The 27,500-nt window shown below is 38.5% G+C and overlaps 1 protein-coding gene across 3 annotated transcripts in view; it reads left to right on the top strand.

Moving 5' to 3' along the window:
- The window catches only part of cacna1eb (calcium channel, voltage-dependent, R type, alpha 1E subunit b), an 84,575-nt gene that overhangs the window by 46,329 nt on the left and 10,746 nt on the right, over nucleotides 1-27,500 (top strand). For 2 of the 3 annotated variants that reach the window (XM_058395107.1, XM_058395106.1), the window contains exons 19-38: nucleotides 1,429-2,145; nucleotides 3,364-3,635; nucleotides 3,880-4,042; nucleotides 4,129-4,258; nucleotides 5,166-5,225; nucleotides 5,329-5,435; nucleotides 8,579-8,675; nucleotides 9,499-9,659; nucleotides 11,545-11,682; nucleotides 14,550-14,751; nucleotides 15,295-15,459; nucleotides 16,412-16,522; nucleotides 17,948-18,028; nucleotides 18,119-18,238; nucleotides 18,696-18,761; nucleotides 19,342-19,433; nucleotides 19,987-20,161; nucleotides 23,676-23,803; nucleotides 26,175-26,271; nucleotides 26,375-26,480. In XM_058395107.1, the coding sequence (XP_058251090.1) occupies nucleotides 1,429-2,145; nucleotides 3,364-3,635; nucleotides 3,880-4,042; nucleotides 4,129-4,258; nucleotides 5,166-5,225; nucleotides 5,329-5,435; nucleotides 8,579-8,675; nucleotides 9,499-9,659; nucleotides 11,545-11,682; nucleotides 14,550-14,751; nucleotides 15,295-15,459; nucleotides 16,412-16,522; nucleotides 17,948-18,028; nucleotides 18,119-18,238; nucleotides 18,696-18,761; nucleotides 19,342-19,433; nucleotides 19,987-20,161; nucleotides 23,676-23,803; nucleotides 26,175-26,271; nucleotides 26,375-26,480 (3,188 nt within the window). The remainder of the gene's footprint in view (nucleotides 1-1,428; nucleotides 2,146-3,363; nucleotides 3,636-3,879; nucleotides 4,043-4,128; nucleotides 4,259-5,165; nucleotides 5,226-5,328; nucleotides 5,436-8,578; nucleotides 8,676-9,498; nucleotides 9,660-11,544; nucleotides 11,683-14,549; nucleotides 14,752-15,294; nucleotides 15,460-16,411; nucleotides 16,523-17,947; nucleotides 18,029-18,118; nucleotides 18,239-18,695; nucleotides 18,762-19,341; nucleotides 19,434-19,986; nucleotides 20,162-23,675; nucleotides 23,804-26,174; nucleotides 26,272-26,374; nucleotides 26,481-27,500) is intronic. The other variant, XM_058395108.1, reaches the window with a different exon arrangement.

The raw sequence follows: 27,500 nt of genomic DNA, 5'->3' as shown, positions 1-27,500 counted from the left end.
GCCCGATGCTTCCAGTAGAAACCTTTGCCTGGTGCATTGAACACAGCCTGAAGGACTTAATGCAAAAATATTATGATGCTGCCATTGTATTGTCTTGTCAGTTTATGGTTATGGAGTGACAAAGACCAAACCGTCACTGACGCTCAGAACGGCGATCGAAAGCTAAGCACAGTTGTTGCGAGATATATCAAGCTATTGCATAAGAAATGGCTGGAAGCCTGACTAGACAGCCATGTGTCCACCGCCTTAGCGACTCAAGAAAGCTTCTCTCCAGGGGAAATACAATTTTTATGTCTTGAGTTTTCTCAATCTACGCAACCCACGGCGTTTGGCAGAAAGTGTTGCGAGGTTCATCCACCCCGAGAAGTGAAGTTTCATAAGAACTGCGAACACAAACTACTGGCATTGAGAACATGACACTGGAGTTTGGGCTTTAATCGGAAAGAAGTAAATGCAGGGGGAAATAAAAAGCTATAATATATACGGTAAACGTGCTGTGGAGTGAAACTCTGTGTGAGAGAAAGTGCAGTGACATTTAGGCACCGTTGCTTCAACAGGGACCCTAATGGATTTTTGGCTTCTGGCTTGGATTATGTTGTGCAGTCTGGCTGTATCATTGGGTATTTTCAGGATCTGAGACCATCCAGGAGCCAAAATCCAATAGGAAAACTTGTGGGGGGAAAAATAAATAAATCTCACAAATGTTTGCACTCAGCTGTAAATTGTGTAGACATCCAAAAATAACAGCATGTACTGAGGCAGTAAGACCAACACACCCCACTGATAGCATGGTGCATGGCTGCTTTGCTTACTGGAAGTGACTGTCTTGTTTTTAGTGCAAATTATCGGTCATCTGGTTCACGTCTTTAACAATAACATATTAAAAAAATAATTCTCTCTAGCTAATCAATTTGGCTATCTTTAGTTATCCTAACTTGGTCTTTGTCACTCTGATTGTTTTGTCTGTCTGCTGTACAAATACACTAATGGCTTATTTCCAACCAATCATTCATTTGGTCACATGGACAACAAAAGAATGCGTATCAATGTGAGTAGCGCTGTCTCTCTATACCCCTTTTTACCTGTTCCGCCTCCATCCTCCACCTCCATCTCATCATCTGCATTTACTCCACTTATTCAACACACACGTGCAACTTTAATACACTGTTTCTGTTTTGAACTGTTTCGTCCTTTTCATTTCCTAGCCAACTGTTTCTAGGGTCTTTCTTTCTTTCATTTATTTTCCTCCCCCTCGAATGCTCTTTTTTCCAGCAACTCTGAATTCCTCCAACCCGAACCAATAACCATTATTTTGCAACTTCTTCTAATTTCTCAGATTTGATCAAACACACACTCCCCGTGAATGCTACTGTGATTGTGCACTTGAAAAATAATGATTTTTGTGACTAAGTCTGTGTTTTGTGGAAGCAGACGGAGGCGCAGGCCGTATCTCTACAGAAAACGAGCCATTCACAGAGGCAGGCCGAACCCAGCCGAGGCAGAGGATGAGACGGCGGGGGCGAAAGGCGCTGAGGAGCAGCCTTCGAATGCATTTGCCAACCGACGTGACAGACGCAACAAGATCAAGATGTCTGTGTGGGAGCAACGTGCCAACCAGCTGCGCAGACGCCGTCAGATGGCGAGTCGCGAGGTTCTGTTTGACAGCCCCACTGAGGACCCTATGGGCACACCAATGAGTGGCCACCACCAGACGCACACCATCGTCCCCTCTGCTGAAGCCAGTCCGGCACACCTGCCCGAGTCACCGATGTCAGTCGTCATGCCTTTACCCGAACCGCCCATGTCTATCTCGATCCCACTCCCTGAACCGCCAGAATCAGAGCCGGTGTCTCTAATGGGCTCTGGGATGGAGGACAGATCCTCAGGCACCATCCATCGCTCCAATACGGACAGGAGGCATCGGGTGGCGCGAAAGTTCCGGGCTGCTGCGGCGGCAGGCGTCGTGCAGGGTGGCCGACACCGGAGACACAGGCACCGTGAGTCCAGGACGGAGAATAAAAACACAGATGAGGAACAGTTTCAGGAAGGAGGGGACGACGGAGAGGCTTCCCAGTCCAGACAGAGCTTGCTGATGGATGACAGTGAGCCGATTATGTCCCATCAGCCTGACGAGGAACAGCATAGGTATAATATTGTCTAGTTAATCGCCTTGGTTGAGTATAATGTCTAGATTATTCTAGTCCAGGTTATCCTAGTCAGGGATTTGGTGGCTCCTGGATGAGGGTCTGCCACTAGTACAGTATTTGTGAGGTAGAAGGAAACCAGACCCTGGGTGTAATTAAAGCCCTGAGTGTCTGCTTTCATATGAGCGACTACTGTGGAGTGTGTGGTGGCTTAGTGGTGGCTCAGGTGGTTAAGGGTCTGGGTTGGTGATCGAAACATAAGGTTCGAGCCCCAGCCTCTGACCTCTGACCCCAACTTCCTTAGCTGGGATATGCCAAGACAAGAATTCTACTGTGCTGTAATGTATGTGTGGTGATAATAAAGGATTCTTCTATGGGGGATGTGGTAGCTTAGTGGTTAATGTGTTGGACTACTGATAGAAAGCTAATAAATCCCCCAAGCTACCACTGCTAGACCCCTGAGCAAGGCCCTTAACCCTCAATTGGTCAGTTGTATAAATTGAGATAAATTGTAAGTTGCTCTAGATAAGGGCATGTGCCAAATGACAAAAATGTAAATGAGTGTGACATGATAAGGAAATTCAATGGGCACAATGAAACAGGTGCAAATTCCTTCCTGCGTTAACAAGCAGAAATCCTGGTCCTTGGTTAGAAAGGTTTAAATACCACAGTTAGAGTTTGTGTAAATGTACAGTTCTCACTTCATTTAGACACGTTAGACATTATGATTCGGTCAACTGTTTTTAAGACATTCCCTATCAGCAGTTTGGTAAAGCTAATACAAAGCTATAAGTGTGAAAACTTCATCCTTTCTGAGGCAACACTGTGTCTTGTAGCTAGTCTCTGGTCTGATAAGCTTCCTTCAGGTCACTAAGTTGTATGTGATTGGATCATGTTTGGCTAAGGCCATGTTTTTAAAAAAAAAAAAACATGTGGATTGGTTCACTGGTTGATGACCCCTGGTCTAGAAGACAGAGATCCAGTACGAATAGGAGGAATAGGGATAGAGTAGGAACTCTAGAGAGACTAGGACTGGCTCAGAACCTAAGATGGAGTCAGGACTACTATAGAGCTCAAGAACAGCAAACCTTGTTTAAACACCGTCATGTATTTTACTTCATACTATTTACTAATATAAATCATTATTAATATAACTACACTTTAGTTTGTCCTCTGTGGCTTCCAACATCCTTTTAACACCCACGATGGTCTTTTTCAGGGACAGTGTGTGTGAGGTTTCGGTGAGATCTGAGGTTCCTGAGGGCGAGTCTGGGCTTCAGTGTACCTGCACGGCTCTGGGCGAAGACGGAGAGAGCGAGTCCTGCCCGCAGCACCGGGGAGAAAATACTCCAGAGCTTAATTACCTCTCAGGGGAAGCCATCGATAACGAGAACAATGCCTGCTATTTAAACCAGGGGGAGTCGATGATGGAAGCAAGCATTATGAGAGAGATGTCTGCGCAGCCGCTTTTAGAGTTAACGCCAATGACTGGTAAACTACGTCATCTTTACTATATGGTTCCTTTAGTAATATAAATGTATTTCTGGATTCAAGAACTCACAGAAATTGACACTGATCTACAATTCAATCAGTACGCATTGAATTTCATTCATATATTGATTCAATTCAATATCTATTTCCACTGTAACGTAAACCTAACATAAACACTAGTGCTTTATTTATATGCCTCCTGACTTACTGACTTATTACGACTCTGAACTATGATCTATTCTAGTCAGTTTTAAGGACGTGGAAGCGTCTCACTCGGAAAAGACTGGTAGAGACGATGATGATGATGATGATGATGACGATGACGATGACATGGATAAAGATGCCCCAACTAAAGTGGCCAAACCTGAGGCACCGGATAGCATGTTCATTTTCAAAAGCAAAAACCCGTAAGCTCAAATACAAGTGAAGTCATTTTGGAACCAAATTACAATGAAACTCAATGCTGAGTGTTTCTTGTTCATCCGAACTGTAGGATCCGCAGAATCTGCCACTATGTAGTGACGCTACGCTACTTCGAGATGACCATTCTTCTTGTGATCGTGGCTAGCAGCATCGCTCTGGCCGCAGAGGATCCCGTGTGCACCAACTCAGAGCGCAACCGGGTAACAGATTAAATCTTTTAACATTTTAAACCTCAGGAATCATGTAGGTTCCATGTAGGAAACTTTAGCCTCATTAACAACACAGTTCCTTTTCTTCTCACCCTTACAAATGACCTTGAAGAATCATATTTATATATGACGTTTATCCGTGTGGATGTTTTGCACGTGTTTTTAATTTTCTACTTGTGATTTTTATAAGTCATTTATTTGCACTTGGGATTTTTACAGTTCTTTTAGTTTTACATTTGGGTTTAATCGGTTTTGAGTTTATATGGTTTTAGATTTTATTAGTTTTGATTTTTGACGTACATTTTTCCACAAGATTTATAATTCTTTAACATTTAATTAACAATGAATTTATTGATTTTTTTTTACATTTATTTAAATTTATTTTTTTCATTTGTTTATTTTTATATGTAATCTTTTTACATGATTTATTTTTTTACACTTTTTTCCCTAATGATTTAAATGCTTTTTACATGATTTTTTTCCACATGATTCACTTATTTTTATGATTTAAAATAAATAAATAAATATATATATATATGAATTCTTTTTCACTTGGGATTTTTACAATTCATTTCAGATAATCTAGATGTTTTTAACATGATTTTTTCCATGATATATATTTTTTTCACAAGATTTTTTAATTCTTAATTCTATTTAATTCTATTTCACGTGTGATTTTTGAATGATTCATTTATTAAGAAATTGATAGATTAAAAAACTAGATTAATTTATTTTTACACGATCGTTACATGATTCATTTATTTTTATGATTCTTACACAAATCATTTAATTTAATGAGATTTTAAAATTATTTTCAATTATTTGTTTATGTTTACGATTCATTTATTTTTATATGTTAACTTGTCAGGTTTCACTGTTGAATTTTCTCTTCTTTCAGGTTCTTCGTTACTTCGATTACGTTTTCACGGGCGTGTTTACATTTGAAATGATCATAAAGGTACATAATCTGTTGGCAATATTTGACCACACTTCCTCCTTCCTAGTTGTGTCCTAATATCTCATTGAAAATACTTTATTTATTTGTCCTTGGTATTTGTTAGATGATCGACCAGGGCCTCATCCTGCATGACGGCTCGTATTTCCGAGACTTGTGGAACATCCTGGACTTCATAGTGGTGGTTGGAGCTCTCATCGCCTTCGCTCTGACGTGAGTGATTTCCTTGTAGCCTTTTCACAGAGTTTGTTTATTGAATTAATGTAATAGAACTACATTTTACCATGTAGAGTTCTGGATGTGTCTGTGAAGATTCATTCTCAGTCATCCAAGTGCGATATCTGGAAGTTGAGTCATGTCAGCCGGACATCTTTCTAGTTAGATCAAAACGTTTCACTACTCATCAGAGCAGATTCTTCAGTCTCACATGAACAGTGAAACGTTTCGATCTAACTAGAGTTGACATGAATTAACTTCAAGATACATTTCTGGATGTTACAATCGGTTAGCCAAAACAAAACAACAATAAAAACAACAAACCCTAACAAAACCTGCAGATTTTTGTAACAAAACAATTAGATAGATAGATAGATAGACAGACAGACAGACAGACAGACAGACAGACAGACAGATAGATAGATAGATAGAGAGACAGACAGACAGTAAGATAGATAGATAGATAGATAGATAGATAGATAGATAGATAGATAGATAGATAGATAGATAGATAGATAGATAGATAGATAGATAGTAAGATAGATAGATAAATAGATAGATAGATAGATAGATAGATAGATAGATAGATAGATAGATAGATAGATAGATAGATAGGTGGATAGATAGATAGATAGATAGATAGATAGATAGATAGATAGATAGGTGGATGGATGGATGGATGGATGGATGGATGGATGGATAGATAGATAGATAGATAGATAGATAGATAGATAGATAGATAGATAGATAGATAGATAGATAGATAGATAGATAGACGGACTGATTGATTGATTTCTAACTGTTCATAATATTATTGGTTTCAGTTGAAATGATTACAGTAAACTAGCTATCACTCTTTTAAAGCTCATGAGAAAGTACAGTTTTTGCTCATCTAGAATAAATCAGTGTCAGGAAGACAAACTGTTTCATGTGTTGCACTGCAGTGTTTCTCTGTTTTTAATCTCGTTCTTGCTGTAAATGTTTTTTCTCTCTGTCGTCCCTCTTTCTCTCTGTTTTCTCTGTGGACTGTGTCATTGTGGCTGCCAGGAATGTCATGGGGTAAAGCCACACACTTCTCATTCATATTGTTGAAACAGATGTATTATTCATGTCAGTAGCGTTCATGTGTGCAGCCTTTGTGCAGTGTTTTGTCAGTTAAATCCTTTTCCTAGGACTCACAAAGTTGTAAAGTGTACACTATATTCGACTCGTCCGTGTCGTTTTCTGTCGGAAATTAAATTACGAGGTAAATCATAGTGCACGAGATCTGATACGATGTGTACTGCTCTGGACGAATTTTTCCAGGAAGCACCAGAAGAACAGTGGTTTCCATTTGCCTGAATTTATTACTGTGTAGATATAAATATTAATGAGTGATAGTCTAGCAGTGTGATGTAAGTCCAAGGTAACTGAGTCCTCAGGTGGATCTGAATGACAGTGTTGTATTCCAATGATAATTTATAGCATACTATGTACATAATACTCTAAAATACGTAGTGTGGGATTTATTTGGGCAAATCCAAGAATGGTATCCAGAACCGCAGCATGGGTCAAGCGGCGTTAAATGAAGATAAACCAAAATCAATATTAATAATCTAGGCATGAGTCAGAAAACTGAAATAAATATGGAACGGAAAATAAATTTCAGAGCTGCATGGTGCAATTGGCAAGACTTCGCAAAGACACAACAGGAAATAAATAAGCAAGCGAATCAAGGAGTTAACACAGAACACGTGCACACACTTGAGGAACAAACCAGTGAGGTGACAGGGGCAATGATATATGGAAAATACACCGATCAGCCATAACATTAAGTGAATAAGACTGATTATCTCCTCATCATGGCACCTGTTAGTGGGTGGGATATATTAGGCAGCAAGTGAACATTTTGTCTTCAAAGTTGATGTTAGAAGCAGGAAAAATGGACAAGTGTAAGGATTTGAGCGAGTTTGATGAAGGGCCAATTTGTGATGGCTAGATGACTGGATCAGAGCGTCTCCAAAACTGCAGCTCTTGTGGGGCGTTCCCAGTCTGCAGTGGTCAGTATCTATCAAAAGTATCCTTTAAGTCCATTAAGTCCTGGCCGAATATTGCAACTTACAGGACTTAAAGGATCTGCTGGTTACATCTCAGTACACCTTCAGGGATCTAGTGGAGTCCATGCCTGGATGGGTCAGGCCTGTTTTGGCAGCAAAAGGGGGACCAACACAATATTCGGCAGGTAGTCATAATGTTATGGCTGATCGGTGTATATAAGCGACAGGATTGGATTTTAAGGGACTTGCATGTTAGCTATTTCTTACTTTCATGACCAACTGCATTTGTATCTCATCAATGTCGAGAAAAGGTTAAGAAAAAAGAGAGGAGCTGAGTGATTGTAGCTGTTATAATGTAAGCGATAACAGGGACTCACTTGTTTTAAATTTGCAAATATAAATATATATAAAAAATAACTAATTATATGTATATAACATTACTATAAATATAAATATTAAAAAATATAATATATCTAATTATAAGTGTATAAAAAGTGTGATGTGCTGTATATTATTTCATTAAATAAAATAGTTTCATTAAATAAAAACCAAAATAAATATGGATGCATGTAACTGAAAATAAGGCTCTGAATTGCAGAATACATTTAGCAAGGACACGAAAACACAACAGGGAATAAATAAAGGATTTAACACAGAACAGGCGCACACAATCAGGGAACAAACCAATGACGTGACGGGGATCGAAGACGAGACAAATACACAGAGCCATAATTAAACAAACACGAAAATAAAGTAAGCAGCGTTCATAGACTAATAGTATGTTTGTATGTAAGTATGCCATTTAGAGGCTTTTAAAGGGATCGCTCTCAAGATATTCTTTCGTCAGTGGAGCAGGTGAGACATCAGTATTGGATCTCTTGAGGTTTCATAGTGTTGTGATCCACTTTAAACTCATATCCGTCTTCTGATTGTTAATTATTTAATGAATACACATATCTAGGCTCAATATTTCATTTCTAAACGTTAAAAAATGAGAACTCTGGGTTATAATCCTACACGCTATCCTTTTTTTTTCTTCTTTGCTCTGGAGCGAGAGAGTATTATGTCTGTGAGTCTGACTAACGCCAGCTTTTCCAATCACAGAAACAACAAAGGCAGAGACATCAAGACTATTAAGTCTCTGCGGGTGCTGAGAGTTCTCCGGCCTCTCAAGACCATCAAAAGGCTTCCAAAGCTGAAGGTAACCGTTTCACTCAGCCTCACGAGGATTACCTGAAATGGTTTCCACAATGCATTATTAAAACCTTAAACACAGTCACAAGGACGAGAACAAAAAAGCTTTCTGCACCGTCATTCCAGCGCTCCGTGACTATTATTAAATCCAACATTGAGGGAAACAGCTGCTTGTATTGGCATCAACACATGCACAGAACAAAAGCCTGGTCTCAAAAATCTCACATTTACAATTTAGATTTTGAGAAAGTTTACTTACATGATTTAATAGACAATTGAACCAAAATGACGTGGAGTGATGCAGATGAGGGCTGATTCTCAAGCTATTTACTGCTAAGCCATTTAAATTCGAACTTTATACAACCTTTTCTTAATAAAAATTAAAAGCAAGCGTGTCGTTTCTATCAGTTCTAGACCAAAATATTAGTTAGTTAGTTGCATATGTATTGTACTACATCTTCTTTTGGATCAAAATGAGTGATTTCAGGAAATAAATCAGCACAATAGTGAGGTTTTCTGTGCATAATGTTGCATGTAGTGTGATTATATGGCAGCAAGACTATATAACCAAATACAAATACTTTCACTAGTCGAGTACCGACGGTTCCTATAGGTACAGAAATCTGAAAGTTCAAACGAGTCCCAGCATCTTGTCTGGAAAAAAACATAAAATTTTTATTCTGAAAAACTGTCAAGCTTTAGAGCCTCGGCCCTGGAGGTTCCTCCTGCTGTGTATTTTTGTATGTCTAGCTGAATTAAACAGTAGAGATGATTGAATTGTCAGACTTACATACATTTGTATTGAGGGTTTATTTTTTTTGTGCACGCAGGCCGTGTTCGATTGCGTGGTGACGTCCCTGAAGAACGTCTTCAACATCCTCATCGTCTACAAGCTCTTCATGTTCATCTTTGCCGTCATCGCGGTTCAGCTGTTTAAAGGAAAGTTCTTCTACTGTACAGACGGCTCCATGGGCACACAGAGAGAATGCCAGTGAGTACTATACACACACACACAAATACACATACACACACACACACAATAGTGGACATTCCACTGACATAAATATTTATGAATGTAAATCTAGTCCTAACTTTAACTTCAGTATCCAAAATGTAACTGTTGATTCTTTCAAATAAAAGCTACAGATTTTGGGAAACTTGGCCACTCATATGTCTCCAGAAGAACAAAGCTGTCAGATATTTCTATATGAACACATACACACACACACACACTGGATCAGAGCATCTCCAAAACTGCAGATCTTGTGAGGTGTTCCCGGTCTGCAGTGGTCAGTATATATTAAAAGTATCCTTTAAGTCCTGTAAGTTCTTTAAGTCCTGGCCCCATCATGCAACTTACAGGATCTTAAAGGATCTGCTGGTAACATCTTGGTGCCAGATACCACAGTACACCTTCAGGGATCTAGTGGAGTCTGCAGATTTTGGAATACTTGGCCACTCAAATGTCTCCAGAAGAACAAAGCTGTCAGATATTTCTATATAAACACACACACACACACACACACACAGGAGGTAAATATACACTTCCATGTCAAGTTAGCAGTATCACAGCTTAGCATATAAACATCTTCCAAAATGTAAAAGAAATCTCCAAAATGTCTTTATCAGTAAATCTATGTTGTGTGATTCAAACTAAAGAGTGATAATTCAGCATCTCCAAGCTATATTTATTTAAATTCAGAAACAACTGGTCTGGCGGTCAAATGATTCTCGGCCCGAAGTTACCGCTTTTGGTCCATCTGCTCGGAAGGCAGAAAGTAAGAGAGACCTCTGTGTGACAGACGCGCTCATCCTACACATACACACACACACTCGCGCTCTCTCTTAACAGTCTTGCCCATCACTGTAGTGTATAATGGACGTTTTGCCTGCTACCATCTGTATGAGATATAATTAAGCTTCTCATTTGCATAAAACTTCATCTAGCATTTGGAGAGTGAGTTTATTCAGTAAGGAACATATTGTGCAAGGAATAAAATAAAAAAGTGGGGGTGCCAGCGCAGCCGAGGTTTCTGTTATCATCTGTATGTTGATTATTCTTCGATAACGGTACATCCTGAAATGTTTTCTTAAGTTGAGTAGGCTTTATTTGTTACATATACATTACAGCACGGTGAAAGTTTCTCTTCACATATCCCATCCTTGGAGGTTTAGGGTCAAAGACGCAGGGTCAGCCATCCTGGAGCATGGGGTGGGGTTGTGCATCTTCCTCAAGGGCCAAAATGGTGGCAGCTTGGTGGTGCCCAGGCTTGAACCTTGATCTTCCAATCAACACCCAAAGCCTTAACCACTTGAGCTACAATCGCATTTATCTTATACTACAGAAATTTGCCAAATTTCTGGCATTTGGCAGATGCTCTTATCCTTATCCTAACTTACAATTTATCTCATTTTATACAACTGAGCAATTAAAGGTTAAGACCCTTGCTCAAGGGCAAAGCAGTGGACCTGAGATTTGAATGCACAACCTTCTGACCAGTAGTCCAATACAGGAACCTCTAAGCTACCACATTCTCAAAACAGATATACACACAATAAAAATACTCTACTAATCATTTAAAGTTATTCATTTATTGTTATTTTATTTATTGTTGTGTTGAACCACCAAATCTTTCTTACTTCGGAAAAAAAATCAGAAAATTAGTCTGTTACAACATGCTAAAACTGGAGAATCATTTTGTTTATATGGAGTGTTAGTGTTTTAAGTGGTTACTATAGGCTGCTGTTACAAAAAACACACACACACATATATTGTGTATGTCTATATTTATGTAAGACTTAGATATCAAATATCAATAATACATTCATAAACTGCAGTGTAACTGTTACGCCATTCTGGCCCTGTGTGTGTACAGAGGCTACTACATCGATTACGGGAGGGACAGGAAGGAGGTGAAGAAGCGTGAGTGGAAGAGACACGAGTTCCACTATGATAATGTGATGTGGGCGCTGCTCACGCTCTTCACCGTGTCCACTGGAGAAGGCTGGCCACAGTACGTACACACTCACTCACTCCACCCACATCTACAGCACAAAATCAGCTTTACTGCAAAAGAGAAAGCAACATTCTGGGCGTTCTGCCATCATGGTCTCATCATCATGAACTCTCAAGATGGTTGGAGTTGTTTTTATTTCGCAGATCCAGGGAATAAGATGAATAATCTGCTTTGACAGATTATTAATTTACAAAAAATAGTAAAATATTGTGGGTGACAGTTTACTTGGTGTTCATCAGACAGTCATAACTCCTACATGACAAATGACATAAACATACATAAGCTTATTACTTTACGGCATTTGGCAGACGCCTTTATCCAAAGCGACTTACATCTTTATCTCATTTTGTATAAGTGAGCAATTGAGGATTGAGGGCCTAGCTTAAGGGCCCAGCAGTGGCAGCTCAGTGGACCTAGGGTTCGAACTCACAACCAATCAGCAGGCCAACACCTTAACCACTAAGCTACTACATCCCCACAGTCCAAGACTTAACCAAGACCCTTGGATATGACCTATGGGTGTTATGTAGTCTTATGAATGCCACTTTAGGAACAGTGTTACCTCATTTTTAACCGATTTAAACGTTACGTCAATATTTATGGATGTATTCAGACTTGGGTTAAACACAAGTGGGTTTTTGGGCTTCTTTAGGTACGTTGTCTATGATTATTATGCTACGTTCATGCATACACACATAGACAAAGTAGACCGGAGATCATTCATTTTCAATAAGATCCGCTGACTTCCGGTGACATGATCGACGACAACTGTTAGCAACTAGATGTGGGCGTGTCCAGAGACATGACAAAGCTGTTAAAAGTTCAACTCTATGCAAATATAGAGCGACTCAGTGCAGCTAGACAGTAGAGCGACGTGATCGGTGCTAGAGAGCACACACCGCTTCTACTTCATCTCAGATAACGTGATGCAAATGAACTCTGCTGAATTTTATTATATTATATACAAACACCCAAATTTCCTTGTAGCAGCAAGAGAGCTGATTGGTGGAATGCTAGTTGCTCCACCCACCAATAAATGCTATCACCATGGAAACCAGTAGTACGAACGCCACCCGGTGCATGTATGAGCGTAGCTTTACAAGTAGTAAGGTTTTTGAGTGTATATATGAGTGATATACACTACCAGTCAAAAGTTTGGACACATCTTCTAATCCCATGGTCTTTCCTGATTTATTTCTTTCTACATTGTAAAACAACGCTGAAGGCGGCCGAAATACATAATAATCTCGTTTGAACAGCTGATATTGAGATATGTCTGCTACTGATGCTCTGTAAAGCCTTCATAACGGCTCTAATCTGAGGTGCTGTTAATTGGTGATTTCTGAGGCTGGTCACTCTAAATGAACTTCTCCTCTGCAGCAGAGGTCAGTTTTGGTCTTGCTTTACTGGGATGGTCTTCATGTGAGCCAGTTTCATCATGGTGCTTGATGGGTTTTGCAAATGCACTTGACAATACGGTTCTTGCAAGAACTACTCCAGAACACCTGACCTCCGTGTCTTAAAATAACAACTGACTGTTTTTTGTTGTCATTACATATGGATTACTTAAGTCCATGTGTGTTATTTCATAGTTTTGAAATCTCCAGTATTGTTCTAGAATGTAGAAAATAAACCCCTAAACAAAAAACATTGAATTAAAAGGTGTGTCCAAACGTTTGACTGGTAGTGTGTGTGTATATTATCACGTTAAACTCCACCCCACTTGATACGTTATCTTACGTTACTGTACGTCTTCACTGCATCTGAATACGAGGAGGTTTTCTTTGACAGCAGAGATATCTTTTCTTTTTCGTTTTCTTTTTAGTCAATTAGCACTCAATTTGTGTGGACTGATTAAAACCGTGTGTTCTGTTCGGGGCAATTAAACATTGTTTTTTTTTTTCAACATGAGACGTTATTATCTTGTCTTTTGTTTCCCTACTGAAAAAGAGTTTTTTTTTTTTTTTCAAAAGGCAGTTTATATAACAAAGGTTGTGTTCGACTTACTTTGTCATTCTGTTCTGCGATTAGTATTACATAATATACTGCTGGATATTGGAATTATTACTGGAATACAAACATTTAATATTACTGGTGTTTTTTAAATCATTATTAAAGGGCTTTTTTTTTAACAACTGAGCAGTTGAGGGACTTGCTCAGGGGCCCAGGGGTTGCAGGGATCACACACACACACACACACACACCTATCACCAGTCAGATTTTAGGGCTCCATTTCCATCATAATCTTTTATACTTATGGAAACAGACAATAGATTTGATTATAAACCAGGAATCTACACCAATCAGCCATACCATTAAACCCAGTGGCAGCTGTCCAGGGGTGGGACATGTCAGTGAGCCCTGGACATTCATGACCCTATCACTGGCTCCTTAACAATTAAGAATGTAGTAACTGTCCACCTCTAAATGACCAGTCTGGAAGATAAAATGGCCCATGAGTGTAGCCTCAAACTGAGTGTCTTCCTCTGGCATTCTGAAGGAACAATAGCTGGCCTTCTTACAGTAAATAAAAAAAAATGTGATTTCACACAACAATGTGATAAAACACAGCCATTACTGTGAAACCTGTCACTGAAACACCTCCTCAGACGTCTAGCCATCAGTATTTGTCCCACTCAGATTCTTACGCTTGCCCATTTTTCCTGCTTGCAGCATGTCAAGTTTGAGAGCTTGACTGTTCCCTCAACGTTCACCACTTCACCTGTCAGTGGTTTTAATGTTATGGCTGATCATGAATCTGTTAAAATAAGTTAATGAATTCTATGTATGTGTTAGTGAGCATGCTCTGTAAATATAAGTACTTCATTCACTCACATTATTGTCTGATCCTTTCACTCCTTCAGGGTTCTTCAGCACTCAGTAGACGTGACCGAGGAAGATCACGGCCCGAGCCGGGGCAACCGCATGGAGATGTCCATCTTCTACGTGGTGTACTTTGTAGTCTTCCCCTTCTTCTTCGTCAACATCTTCGTCGCTCTTATCATCATCACATTCCAGGAGCAAGGGGACAAAATGATGGAGGAGTGTAACCTGGAGAAAAATGAGGTGAGTTTTCACGTCAAACCACAAAGCCAGGGGTTAGATCAGATCCTCCTGCAGTGTTTCACTCTAATGCTAAGGCACTCCGGCTCTCGATTACTGAATGTGTTGTGTGAGTAATTATGTCCATGACTAATGTTCTATGTTAACTGTTCTTAAGAGTGTGTGATCCGATCTTGAAGAGACGTGAATACACATTATCGGTGTGTAGACGTGAGTGTACATTAAGAATCTAAAGAAAGGTTTTCAGAGGTTTTAATGCCGATATATGACATGAAGAGTTAGTGCCAAGTGGGCGGAGCTTCAAGTCTGGTCCGAGTTGCAATGCAATCAGACACAAGCGAAGAGTAGAGAAAAATTATGAATTGTTGAGTTTTGACATTTTTATTACTTGTGCTTAAGGGAAGAGTGAAATGTTAATGATTGACCAAAATAAATCTTAAATAAAATCTTAATGCCACTGAGCAAGAAGCTTCGTTTCTTTGAAATCACAAAGCAGTTCCTGATACACACCAAAACATTTGTGTTTTTCCTCCCTGAATGTTTCAGAGAGCCTGCATCGACTTCGCTATCAGTGCAAAGCCTTTCACGCGCTACATGCCCCAGAACCGACAGACGCTCCAGTACCGACTGTGGCACTTTGTCGTCTCTCCTTCGTTTGAGTACACAGTCCTGGTCATGATCGCGCTCAACACCGTGGTCCTCATGATGAAGGTAACTGCACTGATATTCTGCAACATCATCCTGTAAAAGCCGCGGCATCACATGCTGGAAGTCAAGCTGATCATATGGGACAAATGGAACATATGGAAATTCACATCCTTTTTTAACCGCAGCCAATTAAATGTAGAGGTCACACCAATAATCATAGTTTGGTTTATTCAGACTCACGTTATGCTGGGTCTTAGGTCCATTTTCTTCTTAAAGTGACCTGTGTGCAGTTCACTACCTATAAGCAGAGCATAATCATAGCATATTTCACCACGATTCCTAATTCATGGATTAAAATCTATATAGAATTTTTTAATAGAAATATTTAGGAATTATTTTTTAGGAATTTTTTTACAAGAAAAAACATGCATGAAAAACTTTTTTTTTTTAATGAAAAATTAAAAGAAGAAACATAAAAATAAATAAATAAGACAAATAAATAAATAAACAAATACTTCACATTAAAAATATATAATAATAGTTTTAAATAAATTATTATTATTATTAAAATAATTATCATTATGTTGAAGAAGAAGAAGATTGATATTAATAGCATTAATTAAATTATAATTAGTAGTAGTAGTAGTAGTGATGTTATATTTACAACAAGAAATTCAACTATTATTATTTCTATTATTATTATTATTATTATTATTATTATTAATTACTATTTGTCTACTAATAAGGACATTTATATTATCCTTATATATATATTGCGTACAAATTTGATATCAATGCCTCACTCTATATTCAATGAGGCAGCAGAGCAGAACAATAGTTATTACCCTTTTGGTGATATCTGGGCATGAGGCTGTTTAGGAACTCGTGACAGTCTGGTGTTAATACAAAAGAATTGGTTTAGAGGCTTTATGGCTCTATATCACTTACAGTAAATCAGCTAGTAGTTAATACTCAGTGGTGACTCTGTAACCGTGTTTAACGTGTGTCGCTGCAGTATCACTCGGCTCCAGCTGCTTATGACATGGTACTGAAGCACCTGAACACCGCCTTCACCGTGCTCTTCTCCATGGAGTGCATCCTCAAAATCATGGCCTTTGGCTTCATGGTGAGTGGCTCAGAGATGGAGTTTAAACATAGATAATCAAGTATTTTATTAAAAAAAGGTTTTCTTCATGGAACCTAAACCAATGACAGTGTATGATTTAAGCAGCACTTTTTATACACAACAAGTTCACTTTCTTTATAGTAAAGCATGTGCTTTGAGTTTGATGAAGCATTCATTTATTCATATATCAATCTATTCCTTAATTTCATTGCCAATTGGTAGAATATATATATATATATATATATATATATATATATATATATATATATATATATATATATACACTATATTGCCAAAAGTATTCGCTCACAGGTGTTCCAATCACTTCCATGGTGACAGGTGTATAAAATCAAGCACCTAGGCATGCAGACTGTTTTTACAAACATTTGTGAAAGAATGGGTCGCTCTCAGGAGCTCAGTGAATTCCAGCATGGAACTGTGATAGGATGCCACCTGTGCAACAAATCCAGTCGTGAAATTTCCTCGCTCCTAAATATTCCACAGTCAACTGTCAGCTGTATTATAAGAACGTGGAAGTGTTTGGGAACGACAGCAACTCAGCCACGAAGTGGTAGGCCACGTAAAGAGCAGAGAGCTTCATGGAATGGGTTTCCATGGCCGAGCAGCTGCATCCAAGCCATACATCACCAAGTGCAATGCAAAGCGTCGGATGCAGTGGTGTAAAGCACGCCGCCACTGGACTCTAGAGCAGTGGAGACGCGTTCTCTGGAGTGACGAATCACGCTTCTCCATCTAGCAATCTGATGGACGTGTCTGGGTTTGGCGGTTGCCAGGAGAACAGTACTTGTCTGACTGCATTGTGCCAAGTGTAAAGTTTGGTGGAGGGGGGATTATGGTGTGGGGTTGTTTTTCAGGAGCTGGGCTTGGCCCCTTAGTTCCAGTGAAAGGAACTCTGAATGCTTCAGCATACCAAGACATTCTGGACAATTCCATGCTCCCAACTTTGTGGGAACAGTTTGGAGCTGGCCCCTTCCTCTTCCAACATGACTGTGCACCAGTGCACAAAGCAAGGTCCATAAAGACATGGATGACAGAGTCTGGTGTGGATGAACTTGACTGGCCTGCACAGAGTCCTGACCTCAACCCGATAGAACACCTTTGGGATGAATTAGAGCGGAGACTGAGAGCCAGGCCTTCTCGTCCAACATCAGTGTGTGACCTCACAAATGCGCTTCTGGAAGAATGGTCAAAAATTCCCATAAACACACTCCTAAACCTTGTGGACAGCCTTCCCAGAAGAGTTGAAGCTGTTATAGCTGCAAAGGGTGGACCGACGTCATACTGAACCCTATCTATTAGGAATGGGATGTCACTTAAGTTCATATGCGAGTCAAGGCAGGTGAGCGAATACTTTTGGCAATATAGTGTATATCATTTTTACAACATGTTTATCTTTTATCGCAGAATTATTTCCGAGACACTTGGAACATCTTTGACTTCATCACTGTCCTCGGCAGCATCACTGAGATCATTGTAGACTTGCAGGTGAAAACCGTTTGAACATTTATATATTCGCTTTTCTTTGACGTCATTACAGCAGCTCTTTACCAAATTCTCCTCTTCTTTCTCTTCTAGTCTGTGAACACTTTTAATATGAGTTTTCTGAAGCTGTTTCGTGCTGCCAGGCTCATTAAGCTCCTGAGGCAGGGCTACACCATACGAATCCTTCTCTGGACCTTCGTCCAATCCTTTAAGGTAAGAACCATGATCCTTAATGTTAAAATCCTGACACAAACCTGTTGTTGTTGTTGTTCTTGTTCTTTCGGCCACTCCCTGTTCGGGGTCGCCACAGTGGATCATTTGGTCCGGTTGTTTCAGTTGGGTACAGGTTTTATGCCGGATGCCCTTCCTGACGCAACCCTCCCATTAACCAGCTCTGAGAGTTAACTCTCCTGTGGCTGGGTTAGCACCCTGCCCGGGAATCGAACCCGGGCCAGGGCAATGAGAGCGCGGGATCCTGCCGCTGGACCACCAGGAGGCTTAAAATTCTGACACATACCTGAATTGTGCTATTTGTTTTCTGGATATTACTAATTATATTTAATACATAGGTTAAGGAGTGTGGGTGTAGAGACTGTATGAATGAGTAAGAATTACGGGAATTTAAAGCTAAGAATTAAGAGGAAAATAATAAAACTCTTTCTGATTTCAGGCGCTGCCGTACGTATGCCTGCTCATTGCTATGCTCTTCTTCATCTATGCCATCATAGGCATGCAGGTAAGCTGTTAGTGTGTATTGTTCATGTTTTAACCCATTTCTTGAAAGCTCTACACTCAGAAATCCTTAAGACGACTTTGCTCTTCTGTTATTTAGCTGATTCTTTTTAAATAAATAGCTCTCTTGAAAATCATTTGGATTCATTCAGCACACTGAATCTCAGTTCATGCTTCTGTATGATGCAAATACAGTAAACACACACGAGCTATACAGAAGATCTCAAACCGTGAATATTCTGTTGGTTAGGACAAAGAAAAATAATAAGTTATGGATGAATAATTAGAGCTGGAAGAGTCTCCAACTAATTAAAAATTGAGAATTCCTCTCTCCTCACTCTTTTAACCTTTCATTAAATGAAATGTCGCCTCACAAGTTCTGACATAAGCCTTACATGAATTCTTGATCATTACTTTATTAAAGATTCACTACAATGCTAATGAATGTTTCACGAAGGCCCCGTTGCAGGTATCCTTCAAATAAAGCGTTACTAAAAGCTTTCTGGGATTGGATTCAGTGCATATGAGTGGTGTGTGTATATACGAGCACCTCGTCCTGTGTGCCGCTGTGTGTGTGTGTGTAGGTGTTCGGAAATATTAAGCTGAATGACGAGAGCCATATAAACCAGCACAACAACTTCAAGACGTTTTTCGGTGCTCTGATGCTGCTGTTCAGGTGAGCTAATGCAGAAAACTTCAGATTTTATTATAAAGATAGTTTTACTAATTATTGTGTTACGCTCTTTTTAAAAAAGAAAAACAAAAAACAAAACATTAATATAATTTATTTTTCATTTTTCATAAAGTAAGATTAAGTAGGAAAGTGTTCGGAAATGTTGTTATTTATTACTAAATGTTGTTTATTTTATTACTACAAATATAATTCTGCACAGCTAATTAATGAGAAAAGAAGTAAAGCGAATGGACACTAAAAGAATTTTATGCACTTTACATTTTATTTCACTTTTATACAGTTTTTTATTATATAATTATGGAGGTTTATAGCTCTATCAATTCTATAAATTTAATACACAAATTAGCAAAAAGATATAGAAACTTTATTAGTACTCTATTAATCCCCTTTGGCATCATAATACAAGAGTAACAAGGAGGACTTTACTGAGTGAGAAGTCCCTTTATATCTGTTAGACGTGTGTAAAGGAAAGATCATGATCACATCATCAGACTGATGTATTGATTCTAGCTCTACTTGTCTGTTTTGTGTGCAGGAGTGCGACAGGAGAGTCGTGGCAGGAGATCATGTTGTCGTGTTTGGCTGGTCAGGAGTGTGAGCCTGACCCCTCCATCGCTCCACCCTTCATCTCTCCGGATCACGAGGGCGGCTGTGGAACAGACTTCGCCTACTTCTACTTCGTCTCCTTCATCTTCTTCAGTTCCTTCCTGGTAAGACTGGAGTTTTTATATGATATACTGTATTTGTAGAAAATGATTTATTTTTTTAATTAGCTTTCATGTTGATTGATAATGAAGCTGCAAAGCTCAGACCTTAAATAATTAATCTGCTCTGCATTTTGCATGATAGATAGATAGATAGGTAGATAGATAGATAGATAGATAGATAGATAGATAGATAGATAGATAGATAGATAGATAGATAGATAGACTGACGGATGGGCGGACAGACAGACAGACAGATAGATAGATATACAGACAGACAGACAGATAGATAGATATACAGACAGACAGACAGACAGATAGATATACAGACAGATAGATAGATAGATAGATAGATAGATAGATAGATAGATAGATAGATAGATAGATAGATAGATAGATAGATATACAGACAGATAGATCGATATACGGACGGACGGACGGACGGACGGACGGATAGATAGATCGATATACAGACAGACAGACAGACAGACAGACAGATAGATAGATAGATAGATAGATAGATAGATATACAGACAGACAGATAGATCGATATACAGACAGACAGATAGATAGATAGATAGATAGATAGATAGATAGATAGATAGATAGATAGATAGATAGATAGATAGATAGATAGATAGACCGACGGACGGACGGACAGATAGATAGATGTACAGACAGACAGACAGACAGACAGACAGGCAGGCAGACAGACAGACAGACAGATAGACAGATAGATAGATAGATAGATAGATAGATAGATAGATAGATAGATAGATAGATAGATAGATAGATAGATGGACGGATGGACGGACGGACAGACAGACAGACAGACAGATAGATCGATATACAGACAGACAGACAGACAGATAGATCGATATACAGACAGACAGACAGACAGACAGACAGATAGATAGATAGATAGATAGATAGATAGATAGATAGATAGATAGATAGATAGATAGATAGATAGATAGAAGAAAGCATATCTTCTTTTTGTTCTTCTTCTTCCACCGCCTTGCTGCATTATTTCTTCATTGTGTAAGAGTCAGAACAGGAATCTGTTATTTTTGCAGCATGAGCTCATGACTCATGATAAATAGACTCATGTTAAATAACCTGGTGTGCATCATTCATCAACATATGTTCAGCTAATGTCATGACAACCATCATCATGCTTTAACATCAAGCCAAAATCAATCATTAAATACTTTTTTGGGAAGAATTTATTTGACAGCCCAGACTGATCAACATGGAAAAACTGTTCTTGTAGTGCAAGATAACTAGCACCAATGACATAAACTAGCTAATACTAATGCCACAAGATAACTAGCACCAATGACATAAACTAGCTAACACTAATGTCACAAGATAACTAGCACCAATGACATAAACTAGCTAACACTAATGTCACAAGATAACTAGCACCAATGACATAAACTAGCTAACACTAATGCCACAAGATAACTAGCACCAATGACATAAACTAGCTAACACTAATGCCACAAGATAACTAGCACCAATGACATAAACTAGCTAACACTAATGCCACAAGATAACTAGCACCAATGACATAAACTAGCTAACACTAATGCCACAAGATAACTAGCACCAATGACATAAACTAGCTAACACTAATGCCACAAGATAACTAGCACCAATGACATAAACTAGCTAACACTAATGCCACAAGATAACTAGCACCAATGACATAAACTAGCTAACACTAATGCCACAAGATAACTAGCACCAATGACATAAACTAGCTAACACTAATGCCACAAGATAACTAGCACCAATGACATAAACTAGCTAACACTAATGTCACAAGATAACTAGCACCAATGACATAAACTAGCTAACACTAATGCCACAAGATAACTAGCACCAATGACATAAAATAGCTAACACTAATACCACAAAATGACTAGCACCAATGACATAAACTAGCTAACACTAATACCACAAAATAGCTAGCACCAATGACATAAACTAGCTAACACTAATGCCACAAAATAGCTAGCACCAATGACATAAACTAGCTAACACTAATGCCACAAAATAGCTAGCACCAATGACATAAACTAGCTAACACTAATGCCACAAAATAACTAGCACCAATGACATAAACTAGCTAACACTAATGCCACAAAATAACTAGCACCAATGACATAAACTAGCTAACACTAATGCCACAAAATAACTAGCACCAATGACATAAACTAGCTAACAGTAATGCCACAAAATAGCTAGCACCAGTGACATAAAATAGCTAACACTAATACCACAAAATAGCTAGCACCAGTGACATAAAATAGCTAACACTAATACCACAAAATAGCTAGCACCAATGACATAAAATAGCTAACAGTAATATGACAAAATAACTAGCACCAATGACATAAACTAGCTAACACTAATGCCACAAAATAGCTAGCACCAATGACATAAACTAGCTAACACTAATGCCACAAGATAACTAGCACCAATGACATAAACTAGCTAACAGTAATATGACAAAATAACTAGCACCAATGACATAAAATAGCTAACAGTAATGCCACAAGATAACTAGCACCAATGACATAAAATAGCTAACACTAATGCCACAAGATAACTAGCACCAATGACATAAAATAGCTAACAGTAATGCCACAAAATAGCTAGCACCAGTGACATAAAATAGCTAACACTAATACCACAAAATAGCTAGCACCAATGACATAAAATAGCTAACACTAATGCCACAAGATAACTAGCACCAATGACATAAAATAGCTAACACTAATACCACAAAATAGCTAGCACCAATGACATAAAATAGCTAACAGTAATATGACAAAATAACTAGCACCAATGACATAAACTAGCTAACACTAATGCCACAAAATAGCTAACACTTATGCCACAAAATAGCTAGCACCAATGACATAAAAAAAGCTAGCACCAATGTTACAAAATAGCTAGCACCAATGACAGTACATAGCTAACACCAATGACAGTACATAGCTAACACCAATGACAGTACATAGCTAACACCAATGCTACAAAATAACTAGCACCAGTGACAGTAAATAGCTAACACGAGATAGCTAACACAACAAATGTTCATTTTAAATAATTTGTATCATTAATAACAATTTACTAGTAATAATAATTACTTTATTCTGCTTATTTACATATTTGACAGTCTTTAGACTTGTGTTCAGCCTGTAACTTTAAAATAAATAAATAAATATACTTTTAAATATCTGCAAAAGTCTCTAAAGCGATACATCTAGCTCGTGGTACAAGCTATTTTACAAGGAAATTTAGAAAAAAATAATATACACAATAATAAAGAGCCAAACCATTTTTTTTATTATGATTTATAAATATTTTATGTATGTCATGATATAATAATTTAGCAATAAAAAAGCAGTGGGGAACTTAAAGATTATACAAGATGTTATTTATAGTTTAGTGTTAATCCATTAAGGTTGGACGATTAATATGACGGCATTCTTTTCCCTCTCCTCAGATGTTGAATCTGTTTGTTGCTGTGATCATGGATAATTTTGAGTATCTGACACGGGATTCCTCCATCTTGGGACCGCACCATCTGGACGAGTTCGTTCGGATCTGGGGGGAGTACGATCGAGCAGCATGGTGAGTCATAAAAAGTGACTAAAAATTAGATGCACACTTGTTTCGGATTCGAGGAACAGAGGGATCTTAACGACTGTGTGACTGACGAGTATAATTAGGAGTAATTTGGCAACTAGGGTCAGACATATGCTGGTTGATTCGGGGAGGGAAATGATCTCCCAAGTAGAGACAGCTTTCAAATATCCACTGTTGATTTGACGCTGGGCCAAACGTCAAGAAAGTACTGCAAAAAAAAAAAAAGCTAACAGCACTGAACTGTGTTTTTATAAAACATTAGCATCAAGCTGGAGAAAATTGTGACTCAATGATCTAAAGAGTCCACAGTTTGGACTAAAAACTAAATTGGCTGCTGAGGAGAAGAGAAAACACTGTAGTTATCCATCCATCCATTATCTATACCCGCTTTATTCCTAATTAGGGTCAGGGGGATCTGCTGGAGCCTATCCAAGCACACATTGGGAGTAAGGCAGGGGTACACCCTGGACAGGTCACCAGTCCATCACAGGGCCACACATATAGACACACACTCACACTCACTCCTATGGGCAATTTAGAATTACCAATCAACCTAATGTACATGTTTTTGGAACGTGGGACGCAGGCACGGGGAGAACATGCAAACTCCACACAGAAAGGCCCCTGCCTGTTCAAACCCGGGATTCAAACCCAGGACCTTCTTGCTGTGAGGCAACCACTAAGTCACTGTGCTAATTACATAAGCTAGCTAATACATATGACACAAAATTGCTAAGACAGTTTGTAGGAAATTTATCTAGCTAAAATGGCTGCTGAGGAGAAATCTAAAGTGACATTAGTTCTGTTCACATCAGCTGGCTAATGCAGATTTGAAACATACAGTACATGCTAGCTTTCACTGTGCTAGCAGTAGCATGTATCTAGTTGGTGGTTTTTAGAACATACAGCTAGTCACAATTTGGGATTTTTTTTTTGAAAACGGAGCCCAAATATCCAGTCTTCTTTTTCTCTTTGTCTGTCTCCGTCTCACCCTGTTATGTTTTCATGTTCAGTATATGCTAATTTCACTAAAATGGAGTAATAGGGAAAGAGAAACAGTGGAGCGAACTGCTTCTCGTCGGACATATTTAGTACATATTCAGGGAATTTTATTTTATTTCAGTTATTTCCACATCACAACAGATGTAAAAGTTATATATATAAAAAAAAAAATTGGGGATATTACACGTGCAGGTACAATTTTTTGTGATGTAAAAAAACAACAACAATAAAACAAAGCCAGATAAATAATGTGAGAATGTTATATAGCGTATATAAAAATGAAGTGAAATACAGACATTTTTATACAGACGAGAGAGAGAGAGAGACAGACAGACAGACAGACAGAGAGAGAGAGTGTTAGAGAGGGAGAGAGAAAGAGAGAGTGAGAGATACAGAAAGTGAGAGAGACAGAGACAGAGTATAATATGCTCTGTGTGTGTGTGTGTGTGTGTGTGTGTGTGTGTATATGTGTGTATGTGTGTGTGTCTTTAAAAAATAATAAAAAAAAATAATAATAAATTACAGCACTATTTAATATTAATACACTAAACATGTATTTTCTTTCAAGTGACTTGTGTAAAAAGCAAAGTAGTGAAATATATCCCTATATATAATATATATATATATATATATATATATATTTTATTATATAAAGCATCATATCTCTCTGTTCTAAGGTTCCAGCCCTGGTCCTTGTATATCTATTACTATATTGTTCTCCTTGCTTTAAATCATGATCCAATTAATCACCTAATAATCACCTAATAATCACCTAATAATCCCGTTACTATATCAGCATGGGTGTGTTTAGTGAAGCTGGGATGTGTCGTGGATTTTTTGTTGTTGTTGAAGGTTAAGCTAAAGTCGGGGGTCCTCTTAAAAATGTGGATATATATCTGTGAATGCAGTAGCGGTCGTCATGTTAAACTTTTCCTTTCAATTTGATTGTTATTTTTAAACACACTTTTAACCCTGTTCTCCCACTGGGCGAGTTCATACACTCCACCGTTGTGGGGAAATCCTTTGAAAAAATCAGGAACACTTAACGAGAACAGCGTGAAAAGGAACTGATAAGCTCCTAAATGGGATTTTACCCGCAGTGGCACAGCGGGAAACCCAATTCTGCAGCTTTTTATAATCGCTGCTGCCACGGTTCTACAAACTGTGAAGGACAAGAAAGGAATATTATCAGGAATATACAGTCTTATGTGAAAGGAGCGTAGGGTTTTAGTACAAAAAAATTACTAAGGCATGATTAAAAACATGGATTTTAACTGGAGAACATTTCCATGTCACAAATGCATGAGAAGATTAAATGTCTGACTATGTTATTTATTATTTTTAATTTTTTTAGTGGTCGTATTCATTACACTGCCATGTACGAGATGCTGACCCACATGTCGCCTCCTCTGGGCCTGGGGAAGAAGTGTCCAGCTAAAGTGGCCTACAAGGTGGGAGAGAAGGCTGTGGTGTTTGTTCAGTGTTTCTCTGAGCTTGCGCTTGTCTAAAAGGAGCTAAAATGTTAGCGGGTTTTCGTTCTGTCCGAACACACAGAGGCTGGTACTGATGAACATGCCTGTGGACGAGGATATGACCGTCCACTTTACCTCAACACTGATGTCCCTCATCCGCACTGCACTGGATATCAAAATCGCCCGAGGTAAAGGAGAGAGAGAGAGAGAATGAGTGAGTGAGAAGGAGAGAGAGAAAGAGTGAATGAGTGAGAGAGAGAATGATTGAAAAGGACAGAGAGAAAGAGTGTGAGAGACAGAGAAAGAGAGTGTGTGTGTGTGTGAGAGAGAGAGAGAGAGAGAGAGAGAGAGAGAATGAGTGAGTGAGTGAGTGAGAAGGAGAGAGAGAAAGAGTGTATGAGTGAGAGAGAGAGAGAATGATTGAAAAGGAGATAGAGAAAGAGATTGTGAGAGACAGAGAAAGAGAGTGTGTGTGTGTGTGTGTGTGTGTGAGAGAGAGAGAGAGAGAGAGAGAGAATATTTATTTATTTATTTAAACAGTCAATTAATTGATATCTATATGTAGGACATGTTGACATACAGAGATGATGATTCATTTATTTCTTCCTTATTTATTTGTTTGCGTGTGTCACTTGTTTATAAGTTTTGTTTATTTATTTAATATTCATTTAGATGATATCTGCTTATAAGATATGTTTATTCATTTGTTTATATATTTATACCTCTTCATTGTTTATTTGTGTGTGTGTGTGTGTGTGTGTATTGTTTGTTTGTGTATGTGTCTAATTGTACTGTGTGTGTGTGTGTGTAGTTTGTGTGTATGTCTAACTGTACTGTGTGTGTGTGTGTGTGTGTGTGTGTGTGTGTGTAGTTTGTGTGTCTGTGTCTAATTGTACTGTGTGTGTGTGTGTATAGTTTGTGTGTCTATGTCTAATTGTACTGTGTGTGTGTGTGTATTGTTTGTTTGTGTATGTGTCTAATTGTACTGTGTGTGTGTGTGTGTGTGTGTGTAGTTTGTGTGTCTGTGTCTAATTGTACTGTGTGTGTGTGTGTAGTTTGTGTGTATGTCTAACTGTACTGTGTGTGTGTGTGTAGTTTGTGTGTCTGTGTCTAATTGTACTGTGTGTGTGTGTGTGTGTGTGTGTAGTTTGTGTGTATGTCTAACTGTACTGTGTGTGTGTGTAGTTTGTGTGTCTGTGTCTAATTGT

Source organism: Hemibagrus wyckioides, linkage group LG07 (assembly GCF_019097595.1).
Source record: "Hemibagrus wyckioides isolate EC202008001 linkage group LG07, SWU_Hwy_1.0, whole genome shotgun sequence".
NCBI classification, from domain to species: Eukaryota; Metazoa; Chordata; class Actinopteri; order Siluriformes; family Bagridae; genus Hemibagrus; species Hemibagrus wyckioides.
Note: the sequence above shows the minus strand (reverse complement) of the source record. Positions and strands in the feature narration are given on the sequence as shown.